The 12,058-nt window shown below is 27.2% G+C and overlaps 1 protein-coding gene across 1 annotated transcript; it reads right to left on the bottom strand.

Moving 5' to 3' along the window:
- Nucleotides 1–4,989: 4,989 nt before the first annotated feature.
- Nucleotides 4,990–5,739, bottom strand: LOC126673910 (uncharacterized). The gene is made up of 2 exons (XM_050368227.2): nt 5,563–5,739; nt 4,990–5,378 (listed from the first exon to the last, which is right to left on the bottom strand). Exons 1-2 carry the CDS (start codon nt 5,642–5,644, stop codon nt 5,197–5,199), a joined length of 264 nt encoding a protein of 87 aa, XP_050224184.1. The 5' UTR covers nt 5,645–5,739; the 3' UTR covers nt 4,990–5,196.
- Between the last annotated feature and the right edge of the window lie 6,319 nt (nt 5,740–12,058).

Below are 12,058 nucleotides of genomic sequence, written 5' to 3'. Positions count from 1 at the left end.
TTTTCAAAATAATTTTTTTAATTTTTTTTTGTAATCGGAGAAGACAAACGGGATGATCCGTTCGCCTTCTCCGTCGAATATTCGATTCTCTACCAGCTATGTCGGCCATGTCAGATCTGACTTAGCAAGATGACGTCAGATCGAATTAAAAGGTTTGACTATAACTGACACAACACACAAAGGTTCGATATTTTTTTTGCGATTTTAGTGTTTTTTATTATTTGTTTTTTATATATATATTTTTATAATTTTAATTATTTATATATTTCATATTTAATTAAAATATGTTTATGGGTAATAATGGAGTCTGCCTTTTCGACGGTGTTAAACCTGCAAAAAGAGGTAGATGGTCAATCAGACGGTGGTGCTCCGATGATTAAGTGAGTATTGAGTTTAAGAGAGTATTTGCATATCGAACGTAATTGTTGCAGGCATACCTCATGTTCTTTTATACAGTGGTCATGGTGAATACCTTCTAGAATTGTAATAGGAAAGGGGTTCCTACTTGGTTGTATGAATCTGAACATGAAACAAATTCCTTATTCAACAGAAGTCATATTTAGGAGAGTCTTTCTAAATAGGATTATCTTCCCAAATAAGAATATGTTTCCAAGTAGGAAGGTGATTCTGCAAGATCTCGTCTTCTAAAATATTATTTCCGTGTAATCAGATTCTCTGGCGACGCGCTTTAAAAATATAGGCTTTCAGAGTTTTACCGAATCTTAAGGTATCCGCCCTTGATGGGGATTCGGAGAATCCTCTTAAGTAGTCTTTGATACGACGAGTCTTTTAAGACTCAGACACCGTTAATCTTGGGTAAGTCCTGGGATTCACTTTGTAGGCGAGCGAATCCTGCACGACTCGGTTCATTATATTTATTATGGAGTCTGGTTTCCATCATGTAAGATGTTTATATAACTTGCAAGCTGAATTGAAGCACATGATTAATATACAATATATGTTTATGTGTTACTACAATATACCTCAAATAAGGAAGAATTCCAACTTAAAATATACACAAATCTGTAGGTTCAATAGTTTTCATGTGCTGGATGTTGTAAGATCTTACCACTGGAAACCATAAAGCAAATTATCTAAATGACTGCAGTAAATTCTATATGTAGGCACATTTAAAAAAATTGAGTAGGCATACACCTCAAACCACAGAAAAATAACAGTTGATGGCAAGAAAAAGATTAAAGATAGCATTTAATAAATGTATGTGCCTACCGTATTTGTTTTGATGTCTATACTTCATAAAAAATGAATTTTTTTAGAAGAGATTACTCCATAAACATCTTATAATAGGAGAAATAGATTATACCTCTCTATATCCGAATTTCACTATAAATATAGATGAAATAAACATGAAATAATAAATTAGAAAATTCAGTTAGCATCAAATGCCATATAATGAACAATATCTACACTTTGAAAAACTTAGCATATAACAAAAGTGTGGCAAACAAAAATTTCTATTTATTGAGCAAGTTTAATGATCAAATAAAGAACCGGCTAGATTGACCTATAATTACTCATAATAAAACGTGCTTATAGTAACAATACTTGTGAAATATGTAAAATTATATAAATATAATAGCTTAATATAGAAACAACAAATAAAAAACAACATAAAAAAGTTTAATCATAATAAAATAGTAAATCTTTGCGTGTTGTTTCAGTTATAGCTAAATTTTTGCATGTTGTATCAGTTATGACCATACTTTTTAATTCGATCTGACGTCGTTTTGTTGAGTAAGATCTGACGTGACCGACGTGCTGGCAAAAAACCGAACGAGTTAAAAAATAAGTTATAGAAAAGGTAATATTAATAGATTTGGTCATATTTAATAAAAATTATAAAGTTTTAGTATTTTTTTAGGAGTTTGGCCTCTTTTTTTGTCGTTGGTCCACGTTTTCGTATTGCATCCATACATTTAATCTATATAGTTTAACTAAAATGAAAGTCCATAATACTACAATGCCATATTTTATAGCTTTGGATACGCTCAATTATTTATAACACAAAGATTTTCCAATCTAATTCCTTAATCTCAGTTGTCCATTTGTTCAAAACTTGACCAAATAATAAAGGGACACATACATAAAACTAAAGGAAACAAATTGTTCAATTGAAAAAAAAAAAGATAGTGGAAAGGAAGTGAATATATGCCTACCAACTCAACAATCCACCACCCTTGTCTCCACTTTAACATCGTTATATAATGCAAATGTAAAACTCTATGTGCTTCGAGATATTTACAAAGAAAATTTGTAAAATTCAGTAAAATAAACGTATGACCAATAAATTAATATAAATCGATATTTGTGATAAATTAATTAATTTATGTAAATGCTATAATAATTAATGGTTTATACATAATTGATTATATATAATATTATTTCAATTAATGAAATGCCATAATAGATTCAATTTTTTTTTAAGATGGATAACAATATAAAATAATATTTTAAATATTTTTATTTTAATTCCTTCTTGTTCAATTATATTTGAACTTTCTTTCGCATTCTTCTAATAAGAAGTTATGCCGTCTTATTTGGTGTATTTGGGAGTTTTGAAAAATTCGCATTCTTCTTTCCACTCACATTTTCTTTATTCGGAAAATAATGTATTTAAATGTTTGGATATTTTTGTTATCTCCCTTGATTGGTATAATTTTTGGGTCTTTTGTCTTCCACCCCTCATGGTTGAGTTTAATTTAAATCGTCATTTATCCAAAAAAATATTTTTTTATCTACAATACAAAAATTGTAAAATATATTAAATTACATTATTTATTTTTGGGGGTATTGAAAAAATAAATTCTAACATTTCAACTTGTAGCATTTAATTTTATTGTTTAAAACGTAATAAAATAAATTTAACCTTTACAGTTTTTGCATCTTGTGACCTCAATCCGTTTTCCGGCAATTTGGTCCCATATTTAGAAGTTATACAGTGCAAAAGCGCGAAAGGTTAGAATTTTATTTGTAAAGGTTTTAAAATATTAGGATTTAATATACATGTATATAATCTAGCACTTAAGTCAGCCACATACGCACAAAAATAGCGGAAAATGAATTTTGGCTACAAAATACAAAAATAAAAAAATTAAAATTCGTTTGTAAGATTTTGAATAATGAGATTAAATCGCTATAAAGTTGAAAAGTTGGAAGTTTTTTTGCCAATATTTCTTGATTTTATACATTAATAACATTAATAGTTGCGATTTAAAATTGAAATTTATATTAATAATATTAATACAAAATTAAAATTTATCAAGTGAGCAATTAAATATTTTGTATTTTGTATTTAATTTTTTTTTGATGAATATGTATTTAAAGTTTTCAATACTTAATTGTAAAATTACTAAATTTAAACATGATTGCGAGGATAAATTTTGTAGAACTTTGCTTTTGGAAAGTAGTATTTTTAATTCTTCCACTCATTTCCTTTGCCTCCTCAAAAGGCTAAAGAGAACTAATCTTGACGGTTAGGGTTCAAGAACGATTTTTTCTTTTTTTAATAAAGATTCAAGAATGACGGTTGTGATCCAATTTCAATAGCATTTTTAGGCATGTCGACAAAATAAAGTAAAGATTATGATACTAGTGTTACTATGCTAAAATGATAAAAAAAATGTCTCACACTTGCTTAAATATATGGAATAAAAAATTATAATACTGTGTAAAAATAATATACTTATTTATGTGGAATCAAAATAACACATTAAAAACATGTTTGCCTAAAGAGTAATGACCGAATTCCGCAGGGTTTGATAATCAAATTTGATGCTGATACTCTAAGATTTAGAGTCCGGATATAATAAATACAATATCGATAATCAAGAAAATTCTAGAAGAACCAGATTTTCTAAAATCAATAAAAACCAGAATCATATTTCTATTTGAAAAATATAATACTATTTAGAAAATTTATAATTCTAAATAGACTCACATGCCAAATAGAAATCATGTTTTTATTTAGATTCATATGCTAAGTAGGAATTTAGTTTTCTCTCTTTTCTTTCTAACAACCCCTAGCCGCCTAGAGCTTTTCTTATTTCTTCTTCGGCAGCCGTCAATGGCTTAATTTTTTTTGTTGACAGTAGCCACCCCTTTATTTATGTTAGTTTAATTTCATAGAATATAATAAATAGCCCATTTTTTTCATTTTTTTAATGGATGAAAATTTATCACGAAACGCAATTCAATTATCAAGAAGTGAAGATAGATTGAAGATCTTTCATCAATAAAATGGATTCGTCTATGAGTTATACTAGTTTTATTTATTTTTTATAGTTTGTGTTTTTTATTAATATTTTATTTTGTCCTTTCTTTATAAAAGGTTTGTTGTCCTTTCTCCGTGAAATGTTTGATGTCTCTTTTTTAGAAGGAGTTATCAAGTGTTGATTGAATCGGATGCTGTGAGTTTGTGGGTGATTGGAGAAGTTTGAACGAAAAGTAATTGGAGATTGCACTTAATTCGCGAAACAGTTAGTAATTTTTTTATTTTCTTAAGTAAGATCTGCGAATCAGGCAGCATGTTGTCTGTTACATGTCAAGTCATCGGGTTTAGTTTTCAAATTATCCCGAATTTCTTATAAATGTAACTGTTTCATATTCAATTTGATGAGATCCGATGAATTCAAAAAACATACTAAGTAAGAAATTTTTTTTCTATTTGAACTCTGTCTTTCTTCAATAGTCGAAGGTCTTATTTGCACCTTATGCATTCTAAATTAAAGATCAACTATAGAATTATACTAATTTCGATGCAATCACTCCGTGGGCTAGAATTATAGTAATCGTTTTTTTCTTATTTTCAGCTAAATTAGCAGTAGAAATTAAAAATCATCTATTATATTTTCCAAATAGCTAGAGAATTAATTAGAATTCTGTTTTAAATAGCCATAGAAATCTTTAAATCAATCTAGCATTAACGAATTGAGTGTGCAACTTTTTTCTATAAGTAGTATAATTTCCACGTGCACATCAAATTACTAAAATATTCATAAGTTCTTAGGTTGTTACACATATCATAACTAGTAAATTCAAGTCTCTCACTTTCAAGTTAATACTACAATTAAATAAACTAAAGCTTCCTAATTAATTAATTATCTTAACCAGTAAGCAAAAATCACTGTCTACTGCTGCATTTACTTACTACATCAACAAGATTTATATGTTGAAGAATTAGCAATCAGCACATGATTTCAGCTGCGATGGCCACGGAGTATGACGATGATTCGCTCCCGATCCAGGATAATCGTTTAGCTCCATCTTCATACTTCCTTCGAGATTGTTCCTATGTTCTTCTATGTTGGTTGTCTCTAAAACTGGAACAACTTGAGGTTCATGCATTATTCTCCCAAGCCCTACAAAATTAAAATAAGTTCAAGAAATTAGCACAAGAAAAGAGAAATTCAAGAACTGAGATTTCTTGAAATTAAAGAATTGAGATTTCTTGAAATTCAAGAATTTTGAGTTTTCTTGAAATGCAAGAATATATGTAGAAAAGAAAAAAAAAGGTAAATCTTCTTGATTAATCAAATAACTTACTTGTGATTGGGATAGCATTTAAGCAAAGAAGATGAGAAATCCCAACAAAAATTACTAGTAATCGTAGAGCAGCGCCGGCCATTTCAAGGACAAATTAGGGTTTCTTGATACACAAACTTTCTTGGTGTGGGTGACATGAAAGCAAGAACTCTCAATTTATACATTTAGACATGCCACTATAGATATTTCTGGACTTATATTAATGTTGGAGAAATTGAATAGTAGTGATCATGCATGTTTCCCAAAAGTCAAAAAGTTGATAGGAACATATATAAACATTTTTGTTTAGGTATACTTCAATTACCGTGTTTTAAAGTGTTTAAACCATAAAGATTATGCATAATTTAGGGTTATTTTCACCCACAGTTTGCAACATGTTACATGTTTTCCTCTAAAATTATTTTATTTTATTTTAAAATTAAAAAAAAAACTAATAATATTTAATGGGTGTATTGAAAAAGTCGTAGTCGTCAATTTTGCATATTTTCATCTAAATTTTTTAACTTCAACTCCGTATGTCGACTACACTATTTTACACAAATACGTCTCTACAGAACGCGTTTGTAGATTATAAAAAAAACTACGATTATCCCACTATGTACTTTTAACAACATAGTTACCAATGTTTCATTTATAAAAATTTAATAAACTAATTAATATTTTTTTTTAAACAAAAGGCTATATGCTCATTTCAAATCAAAATCTCTATATAGAATTCGTGGTTTAGTTATTAAATGTTTGTCGTTTAAATTTGATGTATAAGATGACATGAGAAGCTAATAAGAGAAGAAAATGTCAACAACCACGTAACCAAAAATTCATATAAAATGAGAGGATAATCTACATATTGTTAAAAATATTAGTTGGATTATCAGAATAGTACAAATGAAACATCGGTAATCGTTATGTTAAAAGTGTATAGTGATGTAACTAAAAATAAATAAATTAATCCGTACATTAAACACATATTTTGGACAAGACAAATGTCGTCTATATCAATGTTTTTGCGCAAAATTGACCTATTTTTTTTTTCATTGCACTCTTTTAAATGTCAAGGAATTGCTAGTCACTATATGAAATAAACGGATTTTAGTGGGAATTCTGTAAAATGTGAGGGGACTATAGCTGAAAATAACCCGAAAAGTTTATGCATAGAGATTAGGAGAAGTTAATTTAATTAGGGCTTGTGTAAGTGGGGAGACATGCTTGAAAATCATAACAAAATTAAGCTAAAAGTTGATATGGGTGAAGAAAGATGGAGCACACTATACAAGTGGAGAATGACAACAGAACAGATTGATGGTGTGGCACTAAATTAAGTCAAGGCCTATAGTGGGAATTATCATTAGTGAACAATATCAAGGTAATGAATTAAAATTGATTTTTTCATGGAAGGCTCACATCCATGAAAAGTGAGAACTCATAAATTAAAGGTGAGGCACTTATATTTCTTATGACTAATATTTGTAATAAAATTGTCAATTTTGAAATGTGGGAGCAGAGCATTGCTTAGCTACTCATAGTGCTACAAATTCTTCACTATTAAAGTGTGTCGTATTTAGGTATCAAGAATGCCTTGTCTCTTTCTTTTCTTATTGGTTTCATAATTGATCATAAGTGATTTCTCTAATTTAATTACAAAATTTGGAGACAATTAATATATTTCCTTGAATAACTTAGTTTGAATAAAAATAATTGATATTTTCTTGTAATTAAATATACAAATCTAAAGATTAATAATTGTGTTTTCTCAACAAATCCAAGTCTACAATTTGCTTTTTATATTTATATGTTTAGCTATCATCAATGGTAAACAAAATCATCCTTACCATTGATGAGCCAGTTTCATATATTTATTTATTATATATATTTTTCTTTAAGACTTAATCACCAAAAAATGCCAAACCTATACTTCTTATGTCAATTATAGCCAAAACTTTAAAAATCACCAGATTTAGCCAAACCTTATATGTTCTGTTTCTTTTTTAGCCATTTTTGAATCGAACCGGTTTTTCTGACACCGTGTCGTCCACGTCACCGCCAACTAAGCAATTGGCTGACATGGCAGCTGAAATATTTAAATAAAGTTTGGCTATAACTGACACAAAATGCATAGTTTTGGTATTTTTTGGTGAATAAAACTAATTTTAAATTAAATAATTAAATGATTAATTATATTATAATAAAATTTATATATATTTAAAAATAATATTTTTATTTAACGCTAATTAAAATTAATCTATTTTTTTTACTAAATTTAATTAATTCTAATAAATATTTTTACATATTTAATGGATATATAATTAATTTAAATTCTATTAAAAACAAAAAATGTCATATTCATCTTAATTTTTTTTTGAATTTCAGTCGTCGGTTCTTTGATACCGCCGCCGTTTGAGACCCAATTGTTCGTCTTCCGACGAACAATCTGAGAGTAATATACACAACAAACATACGACAGTGTTCATAATTCAACTATATACACATAAACATAAAAATAATCACTGAATAGACTTTTTATTTAAAGGACGAGTGTAATTTTTTTTCTCATTTTATTTTCTTTAAAAAGTGAAGCTCATTGTGGTGTAATCAATATATATCATGATGTTTATAAGCATAAACGCATATGTTATTTTACTCGGGATAGCCAAAAACTTACCTTAATTTACACATAACTATTTTATTTATTACCTAAACCCAGTCATAACAAAACATTAAAAATAATAAACCAAGTTCAAAATCATCATGAACATTAAACACTTTCACCAAATTTAATTCAATATTAATTACTAAGTAATACATTAATTCATTTTTTTAGTTACATATTCATTAAAATATAACATAATATAAATTTATTAGATTTAATTTGGTTTAATAAAAAATTAAAATTAATTTTAATTAGTATTAAATAGGAAATATTAATTATTTTTAAATATAAATAAGTTTTATAAACGATATAATTAATTTACTAATTATTAAATTTAAAAATTGGTTTGAATTTAAAATTAGGTTTATTCGCCTAAAAATACCAAACCTATTTCTTTTGTGTCAGTTATAGCCAAACCTTATTTAAATATTTCAGCTGTCATGCCAGCCAATTGCTTAGTTGGCGGTGACGTGGATGATACGGTGTCATAAAAATCGGTTCGATTCAAAAATGGCTAAAAAAGAAACAGAGCATATAAGGTTTGGCTAAATCTGGTGATTTTTAAAGGTTTGGCTATAATTGACACAAAACGTATAGGTTTGGCATTTTTTGGTGATTAAGCCTTTCTTTAATCATGATAAAAAAAATTGGCTTGTATATACTTTTAAGTATTAATATAATTTCAATATTAAAAATATAGCGCGACGTTTGAACAATAAAAATGGAGTTATATACTTAGAAATATATTTGAACTTTTATTTTACTTTTTATTAATAATTTAATTAAGTTGTGAGAGTTTTTATTTTATCTTTCTTAATGTAAGTTTATGTATCTTCTTCTATGGCCATACGTTCGTCTTCTTAAAAATTCTTTTTGCTTTTTTTTTATCTTTTTGAGGGCTGGACAAGGTGAATTTTTCAGTGTTACATATTAGAAAACAGATTAGCGACAAATTTTAGCGACGGATCAGATCTAATTTAGCGACAGATTTAAAGAAGGATTTCAAATCCGTCGCTAAATCCTGAATTTCCCCAAAAAAATTTCACTATTAGTGACAAATTTTATAATCCGTCGCTAAAAGTAAGACATTTAGCGACAAAATATTACATATGTCGCTAAATGCTTACTTTTAGCGACGGATTGCGAATCCCTCGCTAAAAGATTTTTTATTAAAATAATTATTAATTAAAAATAATTTTTTTTAAAATAACTCTTAATTAAAATAATATAAATTAAAATAATTATTTTTTAAAAAATAATTATTTATAAAAAAATTATTGTATTAGAATGCGAGAGTAAAGTGTAAAAGTAATAATTTTTTTATTTATTTATTAAAAACTTATTTATTAATTATTTAAAAATAATTAGTATGGATAAATAATTATTTTATAATACGGGAGTAAATTACGAGAGTAACTTTTTGTTATTTTGAGTTATATTTGAATATAATATACATAGATATATAATAAGAATTTAAGTTGGTTAATATGGAATTTCGCGCGGGGGAACTATAGAGTTTAAGAGGATTGGGTGGGAGTAATATGAAGGATGGGTGACCTGCTGGGAAGTTGGAAAATTTGCAAAATTAGTGACGGAGCGACGGATTTAGAGTTTTTAAAACTAATTTTATTATTTTTAAAAATTAGTGACGGATTTAAATTCGTCGCAAATTTTTTAAAAATCCGTCGCAAATTTTTTTATCCGTCGCTATAAAGTTTTGCGACCAGAAATGTTGCGATGGACCTTGTCCGTCAATAAACTTGTTTAGCGACAGAAATTAGCCATTTAGCGATGGAAAAATCTGTCGCTAAATGGCTGTTTTCTAGTAGTGTTGGTCGAAAAATCATCTTCTCTCTACACATATACATTACTACTTATTTTATGATCTTTATACCTTTTGATTCAATAAGTCTCTTTGTTAGAATATTAATCCTTCGGTTTGGATTTTTATCATGATTGAATAAAACTCCTATGGTCTTATTTTCCTCTTTTGATTCGATTTTTAGATCTTTTAAAAATATTTAGGGTTTCTTCGGATTTTATATTAAAGATCTTGTAGATCTAAGAAATTAGAAAGTTTGTTGATCTAACTTTTTAAAATCTCATGAAGATGAAGATGAAAAATTATTATACTTCAACCTATCGACCATATCGCATGTCAAATCAGAAGAAGGATATATCGAAATACCCCGTCCAAGAAAATTTGTTAATCATTATGTTAATTTTACAGAATTTATATTTAGATTACTTGTATCTTGAATTGTTGCCTACCATTTAATAGTTCAAAATTTAAAATATCATATATTTACTTTTTGTGAAATAATTTTCATTATTTATACTTTAATTTTCATAAATGGATTTTAGCTTTGAAAAAAAAAAGTTCATCTTCATGTATGAAAGTGGATTTGTCTTCCTTTTTGTGAGTTTGATAACATTACTCTAGTTAAGTAGTTATGTAATTTGATTTCTAAATTTGTTAGACGATGTGAAACATTGCATATGTTTTCTGTTCAAGCATCTGGTATCATACCAGGTTAGTAATAATTATCTAAAATCATTTTTGCAACCGTAACTTCTATAATTACTGGTTAATAATCACTCATGAACTTTGATCTAAGTGCTTCTTTATATTAAATTTTTTAAATTTTAAAAATGGTCACTAAACCCTCTAAATTTTATGGCCGCGCTCTCTAAACTCCTTATATCCAAAAATCCTCTAACACCGTCAATTTTGACGAGCTGTCATTTTTTAAAAAATAAAAATAAACAAACTTCCAAATCACCTGACACCTTACTAAAATATCTTAAAATTTTCAAAACACCCAAAACACCACTAAAAGCCTTAAAATTTAATTGAAATATAAAAATAAAAATCTCAACTCAAGTCAACCAAACCACCCACTCAATTTTCTAACCGCCGTCACACGCCGCTACTGGGTCGTCTTGGGAAGATGAGCAGCAACTTACATTATGATTTAAAATCCTACCAAGCTTATTTAGACATAATAGATTAAGTTCATGTAATTCACACCTTTCATTTATAATAGCATAAATTAATCTAACTCTTCTAGTTATCCTTTTTATTTTAAATAAATAACATAGATTTATCGAATATGAATTTTCTTATTCTAGGGAATTTAAGAAGGTCGTAATGACTTCCTAAATAACTAGTGTTGCATAAATTCCAGTAGAAGGGTAAGGGGGTCCTCCGCTTGCTTTTCTTCCAAAAATTTTCTTTCTGCTGCAATACATAAAGATATCAAAAGTATAAGTTTTCATTTATAAATTTTTGTTATATAATGATTGGAAAAATTACATCAATACTTATATTGATAGTTATCTTCATACTCAAATCTGTATTGATAGTCCTATTTTAAGTGGTAATAACAATTACAGTGAACATTATATTTATAGTTTTATTTGGAGGAAGATCAGAGTCTTCACTATCATTTATTTATATGTATTACTATAATGCTAACAGAGAAAAAATGAGTGAATGATTAGGAACATAAAGATACGCAAAGGACTAATAATGGAATTTTTTTAAAATTATCTATGTTGAATATATGCAAAATAGAAAAGTATATTAATTGGAGATTTAAATTGGTAGAAATAATCAGGCCGTGCTTTTCAATTTCCATGAGTTTTAAAAGAATTTAATCTATAATTTTATTTGGATTGAAAAACTATTTAGTTGATGAAGTATTTGTGGAAATATATATATACTATTATTTATTAATATGTACAATTATTAAAATTTTATTAATTTAATTTTTAATTTATGAAAAATATTACTAATAAAGTATCATTTAAAAGGAGCAAATAAAAAAATAGTCTAAAATATAAAGA

This window comes from Mercurialis annua, linkage group LG3 (assembly GCF_937616625.2).
Source record: "Mercurialis annua linkage group LG3, ddMerAnnu1.2, whole genome shotgun sequence".
Lineage (NCBI taxonomy): Eukaryota > Viridiplantae > Streptophyta > Magnoliopsida > Malpighiales > Euphorbiaceae > Mercurialis > Mercurialis annua.
The sequence above is the reverse complement of the archived record's forward strand: the minus strand, read 5'-3'. Positions and strand labels throughout refer to the sequence as shown.